Source organism: Heptranchias perlo, chromosome 11, assembly GCF_035084215.1.
Source record: "Heptranchias perlo isolate sHepPer1 chromosome 11, sHepPer1.hap1, whole genome shotgun sequence".
NCBI classification, from domain to species: Eukaryota; Metazoa; Chordata; class Chondrichthyes; order Hexanchiformes; family Hexanchidae; genus Heptranchias; species Heptranchias perlo.
Window position 1 is genome coordinate 20,480,868 of NC_090335.1, and position 24,544 is coordinate 20,505,411.

The following is a 24,544-nucleotide window of genomic DNA, read 5'->3' on the forward strand; positions in this document are numbered from 1 at the left end:
GTTCCCTTGCTGTTGCCTGTCAGACTGCTGCAGCCCAGGCCGAGATGGTGCAGCCTGAAGCCAGGCCCTCTAGGTCCAGAGCTGCTCGAGGTCGTCCTCCAAGGTCATCTGCAGTCTCCCCAATTGAAGGTCAGCAGCCTTCCACCACCCATGCTCCAGCCACTGGGGATACACCTGGTAGGAGCGCTAGGAAAGGTAAAGGCACATGAAAGGCAGGCACTAAGGGAATGCACAAGGTTGCATAATTTTGTTTGCATAATTTCATGTGTTAATTTATAGATGTGGATTTGAATTTGCATTTGGTGGTGGTTTTTATTTCTGCGGTGAGCTGAGGGGGGAAGCAATGTGTAATCATCAGGAGGACGATTTGATGGTCATGTGGGAGAGGAAAGGTACGGAGTGTGGGACTGTTGGTGAATAGGGAGGTGTCGTTGAGAACTGGTATCGCCCATTAATAATCTGATCACGCAGAGCCCCGGCAGAAAGGGCCTGTCTACATTGTTGCCTCCCTTCCTCTTCCTCCACTTCCTCCTCCTCCTCTTGGTTATGCTCCTCAGGTTCTCGCCTGATAAGTGGTGGCAAGGGTTGTTCCCTCATAATGGCCAGGTTGTGCAGCATGCAGCATACAATGACAAATCTTGATACCCGCTCAGCTGAATACTGCAGGGCTCCTCCAGAGCGGTCCAGGCAGAGGAAGCATTGCTTGAGGACGCCTATGGTACACTCGGTGATGTTCCATGTGGCAGCATGGCTCTAGTAGGCGTGCTATGCACGTGTGTCTGTGTTCCTGACCGGAGTCATGAGTCATGTCATGAGGGGATAACCCTTGTCGCTCAGTAGTCAGCCTTTGACTTGCCATGCTGGTTCAAATACAGGTGGAACAGAGGACTGCTGCAGAATGAACGAATCATGACTGCTGCCAGGATAGTGGGCATTGACCTGCATGATGCGCTGCCTGTGGTCGCACACCAGCTGCAAATTGAGGGAGTGGAATCCCTTTCTGTTCCTGAGCGTGCTCGAGTTCAGATAAGAAGGACGCAAGGCAATGTGTGTGCAGTCAATGGCACCCTGCACCATGGGGAAGCCTGCAATGCGAGCAAACCGTCGTGCTCGCTCCTGCAGCTTGTCTCTGGCAAGAGGGAATGAGAGGAATGTGTTTCTCAGTGCAGAGAGCCTCAGTGACCTCCCTTATATTGCTGTGAACAGCAAACTGCAAGATGTTGCTTATATCTCCAGCAGCAGCCGTAAAAATTAAGAGCTACAGTCACCTTGACAGCCACAGGCAATGCTGTCCTTACCCTGCTTTGAGGCTGTCGTTGTGGCTGCAGCAGTTGACAAATTTCAGTCTTGACCTATTTAGTGAACCGAAGCCATCTGATTCACTGGTTGTCGCTGAAGTTGAGGTAAGAGAATTGGTCCCTGAAGACCCTCCTTGGATATGGCCTCCTGCTGAGTGCCCTGCTTTTCCTCCTTCTCCTCCCTCTTCCAGCAGTTTGTCCTACTCTGCGTGGCCTCTTTTCATTCTCCCAGTCATGTTCAATTCCCAGAGGAAGCCCTACCAGGCCACCCATTGGCTGGAAGCAACTTTTTTCAGCACAATATTTTAAATGACACAAAGAGTACAGCAAAACCAGCCAGACCACTCTCCCTGTAGAGTATTGAAACTTCATCCAAGTATAGGAAACCTCCAAAAACACGTACAATTGCACCAACAGTCAGAAGAAATAATCCAGCAACTAACATGTAAGTACTTCATGATCCCTTTAAATAGCCCTGGCCCGGGGGCGGGGTGGGGGGGATCCTTCATGCCCTTTAAGTCCTGTTCAGCTGTGCAAGGTTAAGACTGGGCTTTGGCTAGAGTGTGGAGTTCCAAAATACCAGCACTGCCTTCAAATTAGCATTGCACACCGATCCGTGTCATAATCTCCCTACTCTGCATGCTGTCGGCGGTCGTCAGGTGCGCACGTGCAAACCCCTTTACCAAGATGGCGTCCTGCACACTTCCCGTCATAAGTGCGCGCGCATCTTGGATCCCATTTTCGGGACTTAGGTGTTTGCATAGCGCCTAAAAAAACGTGCACTACCGGCCCAATTTAACCCCCCAGGAATCCAAACTGGAATCTTCCTGCCAAATAAAACTTTTCAATGGCCTTTTTGCTTGAGCATAGTTACTACAATTAGGAGCCTGAAATATAATAAGAATACTTTGAGAATCCTCGCTCACATGTAATGGCTTTTCAAATCAATGTCTGTTCACATGACATTTGAGATCACAGAGTAACTTCATAGACTGTGTGTATAACCGATGTAAGAAAAAAATTATGCCCCAAGTGGAGCCTTCTGAATGCAGAGGTAAGTATAAAAGAGTTAGACCATGGGAAAGAATAGTTCTTTTTCTGCCGATCCAATGCAGTCACATTTATTGTCAGGCTCTATGCACACTGTCAAAGCAGCCAGACTTGACTGGCCAAATGTACTGTACTTGGGGAGAATTCACAGGGAAAGTTTCACAATTTTTACTAAAAATAAATACAAGACTTAAAAGTGTTGCACAGCTCTAAAATATACAAAGGCTTAGAAATTAATTGTAAACTTTGAAAACATTTTACAAAAAAGCATCTCGGCATTTTAAAAAGTCCATATTTACAAATATTACAAAAAAATTATAAAATGGCTGCAAATCCATAAACCATTCTTGTCTTCCAGATTGAACTGGTTCTAGTACCAATACAGTTACACTGTAACCTTCTCTTATATTTATTTTTATACAATAAACCAAAACCAATATTTTGTTAACTCTGCCAACTATGCAGTTAAGATGCATTCATTCAACCTTTGGCAAAACCCTAGGCATAATTCTTTAAAAGACCGTATACATTTTTGTTTAAACTGTGCAGAACCTTGTAGTTGTCTTATATATGCCAAATAAACAGAAAGAAAGCCTATATAAATTAGGAATCATCAGATGCTATAAGAAAGCAGCTGCAGAACTTCAAACACTCACTTGTCTTACACTTCAGTGCAAACAACAGAACACACATATTGGAATGATGGTTCACAAAAGTAATTTGTACAATATAATTAGTTCACCTTGTTCAAAGATGGCAGTGCTGTCAGAGCATTCAGTAATTTTATGAGTGCTTTTAAAAAAAACTAAGCAGTATCTCTCGTAACTATGCATCATATATTTTAACAAGTAAATTGCCCAGAAGAATCTTTTCTTCAATTTTAAATATCTTCATGTAGCCACATGTTCAAGGTGGGGGGGGGGGTGGAGATATGGCACTAGGCTGCTGATATTGTAACTGCTTCTCAGTTGATATATATTCTTTTGCTGAAAAACACTGTCCATTTCTCATTGAGTGCTTTACACGTTAAGTGATTAAAAATCCATATGTGTTGCTAAATTCACAGCTGCCTGCAGTGATACAAAGCACTCATATTACATAAGAAAATGTGCTCATTTATAAAACTCGGGTTATTCTAAATAATGTAGGGTTTGACATACAGGAATGAAATATCTGATATCACAGAAGCAATCTTATCAGTAGGCAGAAATGGCTAATAATGTAAGATATTTTAATATTCCCCCTGACCAGCAACCCCCCCGCACCCCCCAAGTTTCTCATGTACTTCAGGTTGATCAGCTGCTGAAAGAACAAGGTTAACATCTTCGGGGAGGACCCTTCTTCTCCAGAGAATCTCCCTTGAAATGTTAACATATTATCAAATGCTGATGGGTCTTGCTGTGCATTTCCAACATTTCTGTTCTTATTTCACAATTCCATCACTTACAGTTTTTTCTGTTATCTCTTTCTGATGTGATTGCTGCATTTGTTGAAATGTTGACCTGGCCAGATATGATAGCTGTGACTTTTGTAATAGTCATTTCCTTCTAACTGAAGTTGAACAAGGCTGATGAGTAAACACTCAAGGAAACAGGTCAACAGCGCTTTGTTCTATGTTACATAGTTCATTTAACCAAAGAGAATCATCACAAGGTGCCAAATATATTTCCAATTGTTTTCGAGCAAATAGCGTTTACAGCTTTATCACCACCCTTTCCTAAACGGGGACTGTTCTCGAAAGTGGAGTATATTTTAGTATCTACACTGCTTTCTGCTTTCCTTCAGCTTCCATTGTCGAAGTGGGATTACTGTCTCCTTGGCAAAACTTCTTTACTGAACATCTCTGGATCAATCGGCACTTTAAAAATATCCCATTTTCTTACCCATTCGCATATCATTCATCTCTCTCGGTTACTCATCCTCTTCTCGCTTTTTGAATATTCCATTTTCGGTACTCATGAAATGGCTCCTCTATCTTATCCATTCTTTGAATTTGCGCTATCACCAATTCCTTCCCAAACCTATGGGGGGGGGATAATTTTAACCTAACTCGCCGGGTGGGAAAACCACAGGTTCAGGTGGTTTTACAACCTGCCCAATATTACTCTCCATTGACAAGTGGGTTAGGTTAAAATTGCCCCCATGAACTTACTGCTCTTCACTCCCTTTTTACTAAAGAACTTAAAACTACAGAAAACTGTCTTTTTGTCTTTTCAGTTAATCCCATGTTATTGACATCTGTGCATTATACATTTGTAGCTTACACAACATTTACAATACTATGGTAAAGTATCTTATAAAGAATACCATAACCTTGTTAAAAAGTCTCATCTTTTTTTCTCACCGCCCCCCCCCCAATTGTGGTTCTGAAAATGCTTATATATTGTTTTAAACTATGGCATTTTTGCAAACATGCAATTCTTGGTGTCTACACACAGGTAATTCAACTTTAATCACAAAAATATTCATTTCCTTAGGTTTCTTTTTTATATTTGTACAATATAATGATCTTTACTAAGTTTAAAAAAAAACGTAATATTGTTCATGATTAGGTAGTACAGTATTAATCCTTTGAGTGTAATCCTATTTCTTCTGTAAACAATACAAGTTAATTAAGTTTTAAGTTGTAATGGAAGACTGCTTGAGCAAATGTATAATTTTAATCTCTTAGAACGGGACATTGATATCAATTATATTTATACTTCCACACATATATAAAGCCCCCTGTCGATCTTATGAGGGCGTAGAAGTTACTTTTCTTTTAAACTAATTATAGTAGCAGGATATCTCAGTTGTGATTTGTGGATGACAAGAAGCCACAAACTCACTGTGATCATTCTAAGGAATAATATCTGGACTGTATTATCAGTAAAATTATGATTTAGGGTTAAGACATAATTCACAAAATATGTTTTTGAAAAAATTAATTTGCTCATGTTTTTCCTCATCCATTATTGTTTTAGTCTTTAAAATACAGTACTATTTCGTCCGCAGAATGCTCTGATGGTGCAAATTACGAAGAATGTGCATTGCTCAAAGGATTAGTACTTAGTATTAACATTAGTTTCAAAGTCTGTGCTGTGCATTTCACAGGTATTTCATTTTTCGTTTAGAAAATCATCTCTCAGTTGGAAATACCAAAAACCGCACTGTACATTTCTCACAATAGTCCTATTGCTTGAGCAGCTGTTTAATCATTCTAGGAAAATGGCACTCCCTTATATCACACAAAAGGGAACAACCATGCATACAACTTAGCAAAATTCATCTTAGAGCCTTAAACAGAGTATTTGCCCAAATTCATTAAACACAGCCTTTGATTTCCTTTCATTAAAGAGTCAAAAATCTCTTTTTTCATGTTACATTTCAAAAAGTAGCTTATTTAATCAAAGTATGTGTACGCTAAAATGATCGAATCACTAGCAGTTTTGGAAAAACAATTCAGGGATCTATTATTTCAGTAGTTTTTTTTTGTTAATACCTTGGGCAGCAGTCTGTTTTCATCTTAATTGTTTAAGACCTGCCCTGCCTTTGATAAATCTTTCAGTATAAACATTGCTAAACTAAACCACATGCACGTTCACGTTTGTTTTACTCAGACAGTTATTGTGTGCCCTGCGAGGTCCTTTCATCATGTGGGCTTCCATCCGAGTTTTCCGCTTCCCCCTCGGAGATGACCTGCATTGGTGCACTGTGAAGGCGACTGCGGACGCTGTAACGACTGCTGCCCGCTGCCGGTGGGGCTCGAGATCGACTCGGTCTGGAAGAGAGTGAGGCGCAGAAGCTCCGGGAGGAGATTCCTTCCGTGCTGAACCTTGGGGAGTACGATGAAATTGGCGACTGCATTTCACATCCCGAAGGGAACGGGGAAGAGTCCTCAGCATTTTTAGCCTGGTCTGGGGAAGTGTCTCCTGGGGACTTGGGAGATACTGGACTTGCACTTTTCAATATCTCGGTGGCAGACAGTCGATAGCTGGAGTCTGACCGGCTGCCTTTTTTAAGCAGCAGCAGTTTGAATTCCTCGTGGGAAGTGTTGGATTTGCGGACACTCCTATAAATAGGGCCAGGCTGTTTCTGAACAGCTGGAGGAGTCCCGGGGGAGCTGCCAGGGGATGATCTTGGTTTGTTTACATTCGGCCCTTCATCAGAATCTTTCCTTCCCAGGAGTTTCCTCTTTGATCTGGAAAGAAAAATGAAAAAATTAAAAATTCTAAAATAATTTGCTCAACTGTATTTATTGTAAGTGATTTGCTAAAATGTATGTGTTGTTACACGATTTAGTAACGACTGGGAAATAGGGTTGCCAACTCTGGTTGGATGCATTCCTGGAGGTTTCATCACATGACCTCCCGCCTCCAACTGCACCACCCAGTCAAAGAACCATTTTTCCCACCTGCAATACTTTTATAAATAATAAACGGAAGTGTGCAAAGAAAATGAAAGAAAAAACATTTTTTTAATGCCCCTATGATTTTTTTCTTCTGGGTGCCCAGGATATTAATCTTTCATTCCTGGAGATTCCAGGACAATCCTGGAGGGTTGGCAACCCTACTGGGAAAAGGGCAGGAAGGACAAATGGTTGGTTTGCAAACGCAATTCACTCTTGAGTGGTACAATATGGAGTTCATGTTCATGATTTTCCCCAGTTCCCTGTGATCAATTACAAAGCTGGGAGCAGGAGTCTGCCTAACTCCTCAGCAATGTGTTACCCATGGCTCAGTGGATAACACTCTCACCTCTGAGCGTGGGTTCAAGCTCCACTCCAGAGACTTGGCCCCATAATCTAGGCTGAGACTTCAGTGTAGTACTGAGGGAGTGCTCAGTCGGAGGTGCCATCTTTCAGATGAGGTGTCAGACCGAGGCCTCACCTGCCCTCTCTGGTGGACGTAAAATCTCCCTCGGCACTATTGCGAAGAAGAGCAGGGGCGTTCTCCCTGGTGTCCTGGCCAATATTTATCCCTCAACCAATATCATCAGAACAGATTATCTGGTGATTATCTCATTGCTGTTTGTGAGAGCTTGCTATGCGCAAATCAGCTGCTGCGTTTCCTACATTACAACAGTGACTACACTTCAATAATACTTCATTGGCTGTAAAGTGCTTTGGGACGTCCTGAGGTTGTGAAAGGCACGATGTGAATGCAAGTTCTTTCTTTCAATGCAGGGATGGGGGGATCTAAAGGAGAGGGTAAAATAGTTCTGAAATAGAGCTATAAATCAAAAATATTTGAAAGGATGTAATTGTTTTTATCAATAACACATAAGAAGCAAATTTGAAATCCAATCAATAAGGGTGATTCGTCTGTTTTCATTAGGCCTATTTGTGAAATGCCGAGGGGCATTTTATACATTAAAGGCGCTGTCTAAATGCAAGTTGTTGTTGATTCCACAATCTGGCGTTTCCAGCAGAGAGCAGTGGTCACAGGGCAATGCACCTCCATTGTAAAATCACAAGTTGCTTACCCGCAATTTCCCAAGATGCTCTGCCTGTGAGCATAACTCCCTGGGAAGCACCTGATTGTGGAAGCACCCTTACATCCCACGAGCAATCAAGATATAAGTGAGTTATAGTCAGTCTCACAAGCCACATAAAGATCACAGCCAAATCTCATCAGGGGGTTCTATTTATAATAGACATTAAGAAATTAATTCAAATTAAAGTGAGAAATTAGATGCAAATCTGAAGTTTTCTCCTCGCAGCCATTTGTTCTCAGTTGTGGCATCAACATATGTGGAGTAATGTCTCCTGAGTGTGATTTCTGCCAAAAGTCACTATCTAGGCTCACACATGAAGAACAACTTGGGTTGCTGTGCACCTACAATCACAGGAAAGGGGAGAGTTTTGAGGGAAAACAGATCTGTGATGGTGTTGTCCAAAAATGCTGTATTATATGGCAGTGAATCTGATACAATCGGTAAACTGCTGCAAACAGATACTGTGTACTTAAGACAAAGGTGGTGCAGAAAGTCTAGGAATTAAGGCAGGTTATAAATAAAATCATGTTATTTCAATGCAGTAATCAAATAACATATTGTTGGCATGAACCACTGCATACTTCTGCCAAACATAATTGAATTACCTTATACTCAAACCCACTGCACTATATATATATTCATTCACTGTTGCTCATGAAAACCAACCAGTATTCTTGTAAAACCTTCCTGATGTTCCAAGTATCATCAGTATTTAGTAAAAAAAATAATGTAAACAGGAAAATACAGTAATATTGCAGAAAAAATTGCTCATATGCATTTCCACAAGCAACTAGGAAGGCAAACAGTATGTTGGCCTTTATTACAAGGAAGTTGGAGTACAAGAGTAAGGAAGTTTTGCTGCAATTGTACAGGGCTTTGGTGAGACCACACCTGAAGTAATGTGTACAGTTTTGGTCTCCTTACTTAAGGAAGGATATACTTGCCTTACTATTGTGCAGTTAGCTAAAGCTTGGGGGCAGATTTTCTCCTGCTTTGCACCTGGGGATCTCTCAGTTATATGGCACAAATCAGAGAGAAAATGAGCGAAGTCCTGTGGCACTGAGTCTTGCCCCCTTTGCATTGACCTGGGATTTCGCAGGGAGTGGAGTACTTGCACCTATTGCAGGCCCAATCACGAGGTGCAATGCAAATGAAGCAAGAGGGACCTAATAGCACATAAGAAATAGGAGCAGGACTAGGCCATACGACTCCTCGAGCTGCTCCACCATTCAACAAGATCATGGCTGAACTTTTACCTCAACTTCTCTTTCCCACCCAATCCCCATATCCCTTGATTCTCTTACAGTCCAAAAATCTATCGATCTCAGTCTTGAATATACTCAACGGCTGAGCATCCACAGCCCTCTTGGGTAGAGAATTCCAAAGATTCACAACCCTCTGAGTGAAGAAATTTCTCCTCATCTCAGTCCTAAATGTCGGACCTCTTATCCTGCGATTATGCCCCCTAGTTCTAGACTCTCCAGCCAGGGGAAACAGCTTTTCAGCATCTACCTTGTCAAGCCCCCTCAGAATCTTAAATGTTTCAGTGAGATCACAACTTCTTCTAAACTCCAGAGAGTACAGGCCCATTCTACTCAATCTCTCCTCATAGAACAACCCTCTCATCCCAGGAATCAATCCAGTGAATCTTTGTTGCACCGCCTCTAAGGCAAATATATCCTTCCTTAAGTAAGGAGACCAAAACTGTACACAGTACTCCAGGTGTGGTCTCACCAAGCCCTATATAATTGCAGCAAGACTTCCTTACTCTTGTACTCCAACCATCTTGCAATAAAGGCCAACATACCATTTGCCTGCTGTACCTGCACGTTAACTTTCTGTGTTTCATGTACAAGGACACCCAAATCCCTCTGAACACCAATAGTTTCTCACCATTTAAAACATATTCTGCTTTTCTATTCTTCCAACCAAAATGAATAACCTCACATTTCCCCACATTATACTCCATCTGCCACCATCTTGCCCACTCACTTAACCTGTCTATATCCCTTTACAGACTCTTTGCACCTTCCTCACAACTTACTTTCCTACCTAGCTTTGTATCATCAGCAAACATGGATACATTACACTCGGTCCCTTCCATCTCAATTCCCTGCATCGAGGCCAGGCAGACACCTGTTTGGAGGGATGCCCAGAAGATGTCAGCATTAGGCACTGTGCCCAGCCCCACTCAGAATGGAGGACCTGAGCAGGGCCTGGATGCAAACTCTTGGCCAGCCACAAGGTAAGTGGTCCCTTCTAATGGGCTACGAGCATTGGCACAGTTTCTGGACAGTAGCTAGAAAGCCCCAAAGCCAGAGGCCATAACTGCTGCTGCAAGCCTCTCAAGTGTGGCTGGATTTCCATGAACAAAATCAGACACTGTGGACCTGTGATTTCCTGGCCTGCGCCCTCCATGAGTACCACTCTTCTCCAGGGCTGCTCACTGGGGAATCAACCCTCTAGCAACTACTTTTGTGGTTAACTAAAATCAATTTGCTTTTACAACAGAATCTATTAACATATATCTAGTAATAATGGAATAGGAATTCCTCTGTGCATTTTCTGTTACAAAATCTTAATCTTGTTTGTAAACAGTGAATTTATGATGTTAACACTTAGGAACATAGGAACAGCAGCAGGCCATTCAACCCCCTCGAACCTTCCAACATTTAATTAGAACATGTCTGATATATACAAGTTCATTTATCCTCCTTTCTTCCACAACCCTTGATATCCTTATCTAACAATAATCTACCGATCTCAGTCTTGAAAATTTCAAATGTCCCAACATCCACAGCCTTTTGGGGGAGTGAGTTCCAGATTTCCACTACCCTTAGTGCGAAAAAATGCTTTTTGATTTCACTCCTGAATGGCCTAGCTGTAATTTTAAGATTATAACCCCTACCCCCCACCCCCTCACCGTTCTGGATTCCCCCCACCGGACAAAATAGATTCTTTGTATCTATCCTATCGAATCCCTTTATCATTTTAAACACCTTGATGAGATCACCCTTAAACTTTCTATACTCAAGGGAATACAAACCAAGTTTATGCAATCTGTCCTCATAATTTAATCCTTTTAAGTCCCGGTACCATTCTGGTGAATCTGCGCTGCACCCCCTCCAAGACTAATATATCCTTCCTGAGGTTTGGTGCCCAAAACTGAATGCAGTACTTCAGATCGAACCGATCAAGGCTCTGTACAAATGAAGCATAACATCCTCACTTTTAAATTTCAACTCCTTTGAGACACAAAGATTAAATAAGTGGATCACAATGACCAGTTCAATTTCCAAAGGTGATGAGGAGACCCATTTATGCTATATAACTTTAGAACTCCTGCATGGAGAACTTGTTTAAGGAGACCATCTCAATAACCCTTGTGCATCCCTTATAATCTTCAGCAATCCTCAGGAATCTGTAGTGAGAGTTTAGTTACCTGTTCCTATACAGCTTGGCTTAGACCAGATGAAAGTTGATTTCATTCCCTTGTGTAGTGATTTTAACAGCAAACTTTCTAACTACTTTATGCCTAGGCTTTAACAAGACTGGGCAGTATTGTTTTTCACTGGCAGAAAGAACGTGGGAGAAATGTAATCCTGAGCCCATCTATTATGTCTATATTTAAATTAAAAATCTTGTGAATGCATGCACTTCCTGTCAACAATCCTTCCTTCCCGTTGTCACAATTTTTTGTGTCAACATTTAACATTGAAACTGCCTCTGTAAAGACTTATAATGGGAATTTCCAATGTAAACACTTAAGAACATAAGAAATAGGAGCAGGAGTAGGCCATACGACCCCTCGAGCCTGCTCCACCATTCAATAAGATCATGGCTGACCTTCTACCTCAAGACCACTTTCCCGCCCTATCCCCATATCCCTTGATTCCCTTAGTGTCCAAATATCCATTGATCTCAGTCTTGAATATACTCAACAACTGAGCATCCACAACCCTCTGTGGTAGAGAATTCCAAAGATTCACAACCCTATGAGTGAAGAAAGTTTTCCTCATCTCAGTCCTGAATGGCCGGCCCCTTATCTTGAGACTATGACCTCTAGTTCTAGACTCTCCAGCCAGGGGAAACAGTCTCTCACCACCTACCCTGTCAACCCCTCTAAGAATTTTATACATTTCAACGAGATCACCTCTCATTCTTCTAAACTTCAGAGAATATAGGCCTATTCTACTAAACCTCTCCTCATAGGACAATCCTCTCATCCCAGGAATCCTTCTAGTGAACCTTTGTTGCACCGCCTCTAAGGCAAGTATATCCTTCCTTAGGTAAGGAGACCAAAACTGTACACAGTACTCCAGGTGTGGTCTCACCAGAGCCCTATATAACTGCAGCAAGCCCTCCTTACTCTTAGCCTTTATTGCAAAATGGTTGGAGTATAACATACCACTTGCCTTCCTAATTGCTTGCTGTATCTGCATGTACAGCAAGCAATTAGGAAGGCAAGTGGTATGTTAGCTTTCTGTGATTCATGTACAAGGACACCCAAATCCCTGTAAAGGTGTAATTGCAGGCCTCCCCTCACAACTGGCGCTGTGGTCCCTCCTCATTACCATCTCTCAGCTGCCCCACTCTGGCCTCCTCAATCTCCAGCCCATTTCTTCACCTGCTCCTTGGTCTCTGCCTCAGACTGCCTATGCTTCCCACCGGTCTTGGCCTTCTCCTGTGCCCCACTTGGCCATTTTCAGCTTTCTGTGTCCTTCAATCTATTGACCATCTATTCCACTATTCTTCTCCTGTGCCCAACTCAGCTGTTCATGACTTTCTCCTCGGCCTCACAATCTCGCCACCATCTTCTGATTAGTTTGCGACATTTTCCTGTACTCCACTCAGCTGTTTCCTGCCTCCTCCTGAGTTTCGCTCGACCATTTAATACTTTCACTTTTCATCCAATTTCTTTTTCATTCACCTGTCTCCTCCAGCTTTATCTTTTTTTGCATTAGCAGGCTCTCCTCCTATTAATTTAGATGCTTGTTTCATTCCTTGACTTTCTGTGCCGAGTTCATCTTTCCCACTCCGCCTAATTTTCATCATAAGGATAAAAACATGTCGGGGAAACAGGCGCAAAAAAGACAAATTACAGACAAAAAACAAATCACCAAACATAGATACATTTAATGCAAGATCGAGCAGTGAAACGTTCTAGTCTGGCCTCCTCGCTCGGGGCACCCCACTCAGTACGCCGTTAAAATGCCAAAGGGGTCCTCTGTATGTATGTCATAGGACCCCGATTAGCACTGATAAATCAGGCTCCTGAGTGAGTCAGGCAAACGCCGATACCACCACTAAAAAGAACAGGGATAAATTTGGACTTAAATTAGTTTTAATTTCTCTTTGTTTTTAATAAATATGTGTATGTGTGACAGTGCCTTATTGTCTATGTGAGATCGGGCCAGGCCACACATTCCCTGCTGGCTGGGCTTCGAAATCACTCGACTGCCATCTTGGCCAATACTTTGCACTCTGCTGTCCTACTGCTTAAGCTTGGATTGGCCTCATCAGCTGATATCTCTGCCCCACACATTCAGCTTTGAATGTATTGCACTGACCCAGGTATAAATAAATGCACTGCCCTGACCCAGGTATAAATAAATGTATTGCCCTGATCCAGGTATAAATAAATGTATTGCACTGACCCAGGTATAAATAAATGTACTGCCCTGACCCAGGTATAAATAAATGTACTGCCCTGATCCAGGTATAAATAAGTGTATTGCCCTGACCCAGGTATAAATAAATGTACTGCCCTGACCCAGGTATAAATAAATGTACTGCCCTGATCCAGGTATAAATAAATGTACTGCCCTGATCCAGGTATAAATAAATGTATTGCACTGACCCAGGTATAAATAAATGTACTGCCCTGATCCAGGTATAAATAAATGTATTGCACTGACCCAGGTATAAATAAATGTATTGCCCTGACCCAGGTATAAATAAATGTATTGCCCTGACCCAGGTATAAATAAATGTGTTTCACTGACCCAGGTATAAATAAATGTATTGCCCTGACCCAGGTATAAATAAATGTACTGCCCCAATCCAGGTATAAATAAATGTACTGCCCTGACCCAGGTATAAATAAATGTATTGCACTGACCCAGGTATAAATAAATGTATTGCCCTGACCCAGGTATAAATAAATGTATTGCCCTGACCCAGGTATAAATAAATGTATTGCCCTGACCCAGGTATAAATAAATGTACTGCCCTGATCCAGGTATAAATAAATGTGTTTCACTGACCCAGGTATAAATAAATGTATTGCCCTGACCCAGGTATAAATAAATGTATTGCCCTGACCCAGGTATAAATAAATGTGTTTCACTGACCCAGGTATAAATAAATGTATTGCCCTGACCCAGGTATAAATAAATGTATTGCCCTGATCCAGGTATAAATAAATGTACTGCCCTGATCCAGGTATAAATAAATGTACTGCCCTGACCCAGGTATAAATAAATGTATTGCACTGACCCAGGTATAAATAAATGTATTGCACTGACCCAGGTATAAATAAATGTATTGCACTGACCCAGGTATAAATAAATGTATTGCACTGACCCAGGTATAAATAAATGTACTGCCCTGATCCAGGTATAAATAAATGTATTGCACTGACCCAGGTATAAATAAATGTATTGCACTGACCCAGGTATAAATAAATGTACTGCCCCAATCCAGATACAACCTTATGTCTGCAACCACTTTCTGTGTCAACTTCCTCCATTCCTGTATCTACATTTATAGTGGAAACTACCTGTGTAGTTTGTCACACTGTAATTACATGCTTTCACCAGTAGCAGTGCTATATTACCTCAGCTATGCATCTCCCAGCTCCTTAGTCTGTCCTGCAGAGAAATTGCTAAGTTGCAACCAGTTCTACTTCTCTGCTTCCCGAATGGGCATATGTTTTGTCAAAGTATTATGTAAAAATAAGGACAGAATGTATGGCTTTAAAATAGAGATTGGATTATGTCTGCATGCTCTGGTCCACTTACCTTCTAACCCCCTTTGATCTTAAGACTACATCTGGTTTTCATATCCCATGTGAAACACCACAGGAGATCGACTGGTCATATTATCAACAATAGGATGACTATGCATGTTCTTTGTTTTTTCATTACATTTTCTTTGTCAACTTGGGGAATTACACTTTTCAGAGTCACATTTTTTCATATGCAAATTTATTCCACCTTATTTGTTCACACGTCATATTCATAAAACAACAAATTGGAACTCTGTAACTCTAAGCAGAGAGGAAAATCTACCAATAAAAAAGCAGTACTAAACTGATCAAATTACTCAAAATATTTTTTCAAAATTTTTTGTCCACCTATATTTTCCTTCAGCCAGCTACTGTACACAGGAATAAAAATGTTTAAAATAAGGTTTGTAACATAGTAAAGACATTTAAACTAAAGACATATTACATTTTATGGTTTTGAGGTAAGACAGGTCAAGAATGCAGAAGCAATTGAAGATAAGGACAAGAATTTTTAAATTGATTTGAAGAGGCATAGGGAGCGGAGTATGCCCTGAACTTCCATTGCCCTGGAAGTTTCAGGGCTTTGAGCAGATAAGGAGTCAGGAAGCAGCATTTTGAATGAGCTTTGAATTGTATCAGTATGATTCTCTCTGCTAATCTGTGCAACAACTCGAAGCATGTGTTTCCTTAGGTTTCTAACAATAATGATGTTTGGTTATCCAAATGATTTCAAAACAAGCTGGAGTATCGATTTTATACATGCCCTGACACATGGTTCTGAGATATCCTTTTCCCTCTTGAATGGCCCTTCTCCCCATTAGGTGCCCTTCTCCACTATTTTACAGACTTATTTATTTGTGTAACCCTGGTACATGATGGGAAGAAATGTGTTTCTTTATCTATTTGCTATGGGTAAAGAAAACATTTTATTTATTTCCAAGATCCAATCAAAAAACATTTCCTTTCAGTGTCTCTGAGCGCATCTCCCACAAGCTTGTTTCCAGATCCTTTCAGCAGATTTATACACCCTGTCACCACTTCCAGCCAGCTTGAAACAGCATAACCTCCAACTCATCATGAGCGCTGCCATAGGACATCTGCTAGTCTTTAAAGTTAAATTTGTTGACACATACATGTAAATATTTGTAAAAGATTCTGACCTGTGAATCACAGCAAAGAGGTCCTCTGTTGTGCGGAGTTTGTTTGGCGAAATGAATACATTATCTTGATTAGTCTCAGGATCCATTGGAGAAATCAAATACTCACCCTGCCCCACATCTGCATATGAGAAACACAAGTGCCGTTTCCTTAGTCACTACCACAAAAATTACATTTATTTTATCATATAATTGCAAAAGTCTTTCATAATGTGGACATCTTTAATGAGATTTTAGTCTGGTTAAATAGAAAGCTTTTTTTAAAAAAGTATTAAAAACCTAGCCTGTGCAGCATTTCTAATTACTCATCCAGATCATCTCATTGGTTGAGATGTTTTGATATTTGACTAAAATCATTGTGGCAGGTGTTACAAATTTGGGTCAGCTATAGTATAGTGGTGTCAGTCACTTCTGTTATCAGTCTAAGTGTCTTTTATGGGAGTTGACTCACACTGCCCTATATCTACGACCTGGAGTGTAACAATAATATTCTCAATCTCTCCGAAGGCATTCTGAGAAGACACTTCATGGGGTGAGGCTCGATACAAATCGTTAAGCTGCTTTATTTCACAATGAATAAACACAGAGAGGAACTGTTCTAACCAGATTTACTTAGTTCAATCTGTACAACTCATATTTGTGCAATGATATATAATCAAGAGCATGCCATGCTTTCCCACATCAGTGGGTTGTCTTACTTAATTTAATCGAATGTCTTCTACCTGTTCATCCAGGTGCTGACTTTCTGAGCCTGCCTAAAACTTTCGCAGCTCTCTGTTTTTAAAAGTCTGACTGCCTTTGCAGACTTTCTGTTCGATAAAGCTTCTCTCTGTGATTACCTAGACAAGCTAATGATTTGCTTATTATTTAGTCTCTGGGGAAAACAACTTCCATTTAGCATATAAACTACCTTTTGTCGAGTTACTTAAAAAAATAATTGTGACAAAACGTATCACTTAAAAGACTCAACATTAAAAGTACATCTTATTTTCAAATTGTTTGTGGAAAATGGTTAAAAAATTCACAAAATGTGGTAGTAGGTATGCAGGAATCAGTGTTATTTATCTGCTATGTATTGTTGTTCCCAAAATTAAACAATATAAAATGTCACCCTCAACACAACTCTTAAATTCTTAAATTTAAACTTATGGTAAAACAGAAAATGACAGCTTTAGCATGCCAGGAGTCACATTATACATTAATAATACTTAAAAGACTCCACATAGAAGTTTGTTCTATTAATGTTGATTCAGGTGCACATCTATTGACCAGCGCAGACACGATGGGCCAAATGGCCTCCTTCTGTGCCGTAAATTTTCTATAATTCTATGATTGAGACTAACAGGAGATTTTCCTGGGCTTGTACCTGGTTGCAGTTGATTGTCGGGGCACAGTAAATAATGTAAAATCGGGCAAGTCAGAGCACACACCTGTAAAAGAACACGGCCGATTTTCCTTCCATTACTTTAAATCAAGGAAAGTCAGGCAGGTTCCTGGATAGGAGTGCACTCCTCCCACTCAGTTTTCCGATATTCACTGCGCTCAGGCGACCCAGTGCAGCTGGGTACAGTTCCAGGATAATCCCCCCCTATTATACTATTAACACATTTAAATAGTGCTCTCATCCTATGTTTTTTGAATGTATTCTAAGTTGTAGACTAAAAGTGAATTTTGTCTGTTAATTTATCGCAATATGCCCAGAATTCTGGTTCCGGTGAGAAAGGCTTCTTGCTAAATGCAATTCATTGCAGAATGAAAAACCAATGTTGAAGAACACTGGCATTATGTCTATGAAGCTTATCCTACACACATAATATGCAAAATATAACAGGTCTATGTAATATCCATATCCATTTATTGCCCATGTATAACGGGAATAAAGAAAGACATTGGACAAAGAGATCGGAATCCTGATGTTGATTCAGTATAATTGAAAAGCACTTTGGTGAAAAATGTAAAACAGTCAACTTTTTACATTGTGATCATACATCATGAACAATCTGTTTATGCTATATAATTATTGGGGTCTGGATGTGAACGTGCACCATTAACAATCTGTTTATTTTATGTAATTATTGGGGTTGATTAGTTGCTTTAGATGTAATAATGCTTGACTGTATTTCTCATGGGAGGGGTTGACTTGGCCAAAATTGTTGTTCTGAAAATAGTTAAAACACTTCAAGCTGCGTGCTATGAAAGGCAGCTTCGCTGGTGGCATTAACACATTCAACGGTACTTTTTGTTACTGTAACAATACTAAGCAGAGAGGTTAACAATCTCACCCTACAATTTGATGTGGAAATAAAATAAGAAAACATTTACCTAAGTGACCTTTGTGCTGCCCATCAGTGGGACTCTCACACAGGGCTTCGACAGTTCTGCTGTAATCAGCAGCACTTTCGGGACCATCATCTAGCACACTTTCATCTTTCTCTTCTGTACTGTCTTTATTAAGCTTCTGTCTACCTATTGATTCTGGTTGAATTATGTCTTGGTGTGCAGTTTCATCATCATTAACTGAGTCAAAGTCAAGTTTTCTTTCCAATTTCTCTGCAGTTTCAGGTCCCTGTTCCAGTGCAGACACGGTTTCTGTAATGTTGCACAGTGAACGCACACTTTCAGGTTTCTCTTCATTCTCCATTTCTTGCACAAATACCTCATTCTGAAACTCTTTATTGGAATTACTGAAGTCTCGTTTTATTTCTTGTGCAGCACTCTCCTGAATTGAATTCTTTTCATTTATATATTTGTAGCTGTTGGAGACTGTCTGACAGCCTTCTATTGCAATCATTTGGTCATCTTCAAGTTCAGTGTTTTGTGGACTCTCACTAGATACTGTGAGCTGTGTTAAAGACTTTGCTGCTGTAGAAACCAAGGGTAAAGGGGTCATACTCTCTTCACTCAGCTTATTTTCTAGACAAAATGCAATATTACTTTCTAAATGCGAAACGCTCGGGTATGCTTCTGTGGAAGATGATTTTTGTAACTGTTGAGGCGAACTGGAAAATTCACTGCACTTGTGTGTTAATGATTTATTATAACCATATGGTTCAGTTATGTTTGGTGGTGTGACAGTCTCTGCATAACTTGATTCTTCTGTTATGTCAGGTTCTTCTTGGCATTCTTGTTTGGATTGCTTGGCTTTACTAATAGATCGAAGCTGTACAGATTGTAGAACTGAAGGGGTGATGGCAAGGGAAACTGCTGGACTGTTATTGGTTCTTTCAGCTGTGTCTCTCTGTTTGCTCTGATTTGAGACATGCAATTGGTTTCGGTGAGCAAACGGCTTGCTTTTAAACAAATTCTGAAGAGCACTTAGGTCAAGATGTGTCGGAGGTATAATTGGTAGTTCGAGGTCTTTCTTTGCGACATTTGCATCTTTCGTGGAAGACTGCTGTAGTGAAGACCTCCTCTCTGGAACTTTTGGCTTTCTTTTACCACTGCTTGGAGACAAGGGGCCAGGAAACAGAGGTGTAGGTAAAGTTGAGGTCGGTGTTCCAGACTGGCTCGAGTACCCACTAGATGGCGATGCCAAACCTGCCAATTTATCTGGAGAGGACAGCTTAAACTCATTATCGACTGAGGGAAGGGATGGAGTAGTAGCACGTGATTCAGACTGGGATGTTTGTGATTCCGACCCTTCTGGAGACTTTGTGCACTCTATGATGGTTGTACCCGTAGCAGTACTAGAGTTTGATAATGATCTGTAGGGATCATTAGACTTTAAATCATTTAGGAGCCAGAGACCTGCATAATCTGATTGCACAGCGCCTTCATCTTTAAACGATGGGGTGTCTGAAGGGATGAACTGAGTGTCTGATAATTCATTATCATTTGTATATCCGCTATGAATATCCCAAGGAATATCCTTTTTACTAGGTAGTATGGAACCTTTGAACCTGTCAGATGCAAGACTTAGGTCAAGTTGCAATGACTTCTGCGTATCTCTAGAAGATACAATCCTATCCTGCTCGTTGTTTGTCTTTGGTTCATTCTTATCATTCTCATTTGTACAACTTTCATTTTTCCTCAAAGATGAACTGCGTTTTGGTGGGGCTGGTTTTGCCTTTGGTTTCTTGAGCGCGATGCTCTGGCCCCGATGCCTCTGCTTTCTCAACTCTAATTGATCCGGTTGAGGGAGTTCACCAAGTTCAGAAGCATTTTCTGTGCTCTGGATTCCATCAGAGCTGGTGGATGCATAGTTAAAAATATAGTTTCTAGTAGTTCTTAAACCACAGTCAAAGTGCATGGAGGTATAATACCCTTCAGTATCCACAGAGAAATGCGAGCCCGAGTCAGTTCTAGAGGAGGATGGTCTCTCAAGAAAGCTGTCACATGTACCCATGCTAGCAAAACTTGGACATCCCAAGCTATTGGCCCTTGAATGCCGTGGACTAAAATCTCGATGGCAAGATGCATCGTGGCAATGGTGTAAATAGTTCCATTCAGCGTCACTTGTGTTACTTGTATTGAGATCTTCAACAACATCTGTCCCTGTGGAGGTAAAAGAGTTTGTCCTGTGACCTCTGACTTTATCTCCTTGATATGCATACTGTTCCAGTAGGAAACCTGATGAATCATAGTTTGTGTGAGCAGGTGTATTCAATGATAATTCTGAGTCACAGTGTGAAGATCCTGTCAGTGGAGGTGAAGATGCAGTATGGATGGTCTCTGATGTCTGTGAGGGGCATGTTGAATTACTCCCGCTCCAGTTTCCACTGGAGGATTGATGGTCCTCCTTTTGATCTATCTGACTACTTAAGAGAACCCCTGCACTGGAGATACTGTTAACTGGACTCCCAAATGTATCTGAATTTGAAGAGATCTCACTGTTTCCCATATCTCCCTCTGGCACAAAGTTAGATATCTTTGTCACCTTGCCTTCATGTTCTGGATTTTGCTCTGGTTGAACAGTAACCCCTTTTGAATGATGTTTTTGTGGGCTCTGAATAAACAAACTTGCTTCGTCTTCCTCCTCTTCTGCCCTTTCTGGGTTTGGCAAGTATTTTTCAGGAGTACTTGTAATGCTTTCAACACTATCATCCTGATTTAACTCATGAGATAATAGTGAAGCTCTAACGCCTTCTCGAGAAAGGCTACGTGACCGGACATGGTTGTCGATTGGTGTAAGAAACATTGAGCCCGAGTCATCTGCCAGGGTTGTGATATTCCCAGCGGAATGTGACAGCGACGATGTGATGCTATTGCCCCGCTGGGCTCGGATGCGTCTCACTGATGGTGCAGCAATTAGAATATCCTCTGTCTGGCACTCTGAGTCCCTGGTCCCAGATCGTCCGCTGGTAGAATTCACCTCATCACCATGGAAGTCCAATTCTGGGTTAACGTGAACAATCACATTCCTTTCTCTAGCCATGGAAGATTCATCAGAATCTGCTAACCAAATAAATAAAAGGTAGAATCAAGAATTATACCATAAAATGACAATCAAGTTAGCAGAATATAAACAATTTCCTCAGGGAAAGCGATGGCCAGAGGCTGTTTTTCGATGAGCAATGAATGGCGGGGGCAGAAATGGGATGGTTGCCAAATTAAAAAAGGCTCTCCTCGAAAGGGCCGAATTTCGCACTTAACTGCACTCTAAAGTTGGTCCTGCCAGTTTTACTTTCCAGAGGCTTACAAGTGCCAGATTTTGCTCCCTACCCAGTGAGCGCCAAGAAGCACCAATACTGCAGCAGGTACCAGCCTGATTTATGCGAATGGTCTGATCTCAAAAACTTTGGTGGACTCAAGTTCAGCAGCTTTCAACGGTGGGTCACGATTCTCACTTCGCCATAGTTTCAGTGACAGAGTGAGACCACGGATATTTGGGGCCAACTTCTTTATTCCTGACTTTTACAAGAACTAGATTGTATAAGGGAAATAAGAAACAGATCACAAGGGATCACCAGGAACCCATGATCATCTCAGAATAACCAGTCCCAGAACAAAAAATACAAATAATAATTGACTGATTTTGGCCATTGAAAGGCATCAAATCAGCCTTTGCTCAGTGGTACCACTCTTGCAACTGAGTCAGAAGGTTGTGGATTTAAGTCCCACTCCAGAGACTTGAGCACAAAATTGAGGCTGACAATTCAGTGCAGTACTGAGGGAGTGCTGCACTGTTGGAGGTGCTGTTAAGATGAGATGCTAAGCCGAGGCCCTGTCTGCCCTCTCAGGTGGACGTAAAAGATCCCATGATACTATTTCTCTATCCCTCAACCAACATCACTAAAAAAAACAGATTATCTGGTCATTATCACATTGCTATTTGTGGGACCTTGCTGTGCACAAATTGGCTGCAGTGTTTCCTATGTTACAACAGTGACTCCACTTCAAAGGTACTTCATTGGCTGTAAAGCACTTTGGGATGTCCTGAGGTTGTGAAAGCCGCTATATAAATGCAAGTTTTTTTCTCTTTTTTTTTAATGAGTGAGGATTTACCCTAATTTAAGTTCGACTGTATTTTTTTTAATTACAAATAATCTTTGCAGAAAATATTTCTAACCAGCTTTGTGTTGATGAGGTTTTAAAGTTTTACCTATTTCTTGCTGCACACTTCTGGGAATCCCACTGATAGTTTTTCGCCTCTTTAACTTCCGTCTTCGCTGCAGCACAGATTGAGGATGAACAAAGGAGTATCGGCCACTGACCTGTCTCTCAAAACCCACTCCTGCAATTGAGAAAGGAAAACTGTGCAAACTATAGCGTACTTTCAAAATCATTCTAATTGTACTTACCAGTGTGTCACTAGACTTATTTAGCATATTGGTAGCAATATGGAAAAATCATATTTAAACCAATACATTTTATGTTGTAACATATTCATCTTATGTGATACTCCTAATTTATCATCACCCCAAATTACTACCACCAACAGTAACAGACCTGTACCGGCCAGTACTTCACACTAGTATTTCCTGGCTCACAATGTTCTCTCCAGGCATGACCCAAGTCTGAAGGGGCAAAATCTATGATTGTACTGCAGGGTGCCTTTCACAGTTCAAGTGGGCATTATACAAAAATTTCTCATGTCCTTTTATTGCATTTTAAATCCTAGTATATACACTGGTTATGCACTACAATCTGTTAATTTTATCTCACTAACTTGAAGTCTCAGTTTTTCAATCTAATCAAATGGGTCAGTTCAGATCCATGAAATTGCTTTGTATTCATTAAAAAGAAAAACCGTAAATGTTGGAAAACCAAAGGGAAAAACCATGGTATACCCTAGAACTGGAGAGCAGTTCCATGGGCATCAAAGGGTTGAGTCCCTTCCTCAATATTCTGACAAAGGCTCCAAATCCAAAACATTAACCTGTCTTTCATCTGTACAGACCTAATGTGTATTTCTATTATTTCCTGCTTATATTAAACCTGGCTGTTGACATGTTTTAATAGAAATTGAGAAAACATCCTGAGCCTTTCTAGGTCAATAATAATCAAGAATCTTTTCAGCATTTATCTTCCATTGAGATAAATTTAGACTGCAGGGAGATAATTAAAAAATAATTTAAAAAGGCAGCAGTTTCCTTGATAACTCAACAAGTAAATACACAACCTGATGTTGTACTGAGCTAAGCAGACAGCAATTGTCTCAGGGTTGATTTCTGGTCTCTGCTGAATTAGCTGGGCAGCAGTGGGGATAACACAATTAATATCCCTGTCTTCAGACTATAGAAAGGGACAATCAGCAGGGTTCCTACAGTTGACAGGTATGCTGGCAAACGCATGTGTTCAGATGTCAAGTAAGGGCAATATCGGGCTCGGCTGGTAACTAATCTCCCCACAGTTAAATTGTCCACTGATAGGCTTAGAAGCTAGGCTGACTTCAAAGAATGGTCACTTGATGCTGCCAAGGCCTGTACTCCAGCATTGGTCACCTGTCTCCAGTAGAAAAGAGGACAAAATTGGTTGGGGGGGGGGGGGGAGGAGGGGGGAGGGAGAAAAAGTATCAAAATTATGCAAAAAATAGTTAAAATGTGATGAGATGAAAATACACTGGTTGAATAGTCAGATAGGCTGGTGGAAATAAAATCATTTTCTATATCAGATTGCTGCCAACAAGCAAAATCTATTATTCAATTATATTGAAAATCAGTTGGTGTCTGAAAAGATAACCCATGTCCGCCAGCGTACTGCCTCTCTGACACACATGATGGGTGGAGCATTCCGAGAAATACGTCTTTTGTTTTTGTACAGTCAAAAAATTGTATCTTTCTAATTTGAACTTTGAGCATTGGAAAGGGACAAACTAATAGTCCATAACACACTGATTTTCAGCAGCAGTTAAGGGACTAAGCAGCTTCATTCACTTGTACAATTTGACAAGCACTAAAATATTAAGTTATGGAGTTCACAAATCAGTGTTTGTGGATGCATGGAGAGATGGTTTCCAGATTGACCAGATTTGTAAAGAACCGATAATCTCTTGACAAAAAAGAGGCCCTAATGGCTCAGTTGGTAAATGCATTACCCAGTGTGAAGCTGAGCTGTTCAAACCAGGTCCCAGGCTCATTCCCCAGTGGGAGTGGAGCACTATTACTGTTTGCAGC

General features: G+C 40.9%; 1 protein-coding gene across 4 annotated transcripts in view; it reads right to left on the minus strand.

Annotated features, from left to right (window-relative positions):
• Window positions 1–2,388: 2,388 nt before the first annotated feature.
• Window positions 2,389–24,544, minus strand: part of nhsb (Nance-Horan syndrome b (congenital cataracts and dental anomalies)) — a 417,867-nt gene continuing 395,711 nt past the window's right edge. The window contains exons 6-10 of one of the 4 annotated variants that reach the window (XM_067992665.1): window positions 22,531–22,662; window positions 18,312–21,380; window positions 15,993–16,110; window positions 12,754–12,864; window positions 2,389–6,528 (exon numbers count right to left, since the gene is read on the minus strand). In XM_067992665.1, the coding sequence (XP_067848766.1) occupies window positions 5,952–6,528; window positions 12,754–12,864; window positions 15,993–16,110; window positions 18,312–21,380; window positions 22,531–22,662 (4,007 nt within the window). In that variant the 3' untranslated portion in view covers window positions 2,389–5,951. Of the gene's footprint in view, window positions 6,529–12,753; window positions 12,865–15,992; window positions 16,111–18,311; window positions 21,384–22,530; window positions 22,663–24,544 lie in introns of all 4 variants that reach the window. The other 3 variants (XM_067992664.1, XM_067992667.1, XM_067992666.1) reach the window with 3 other exon arrangements.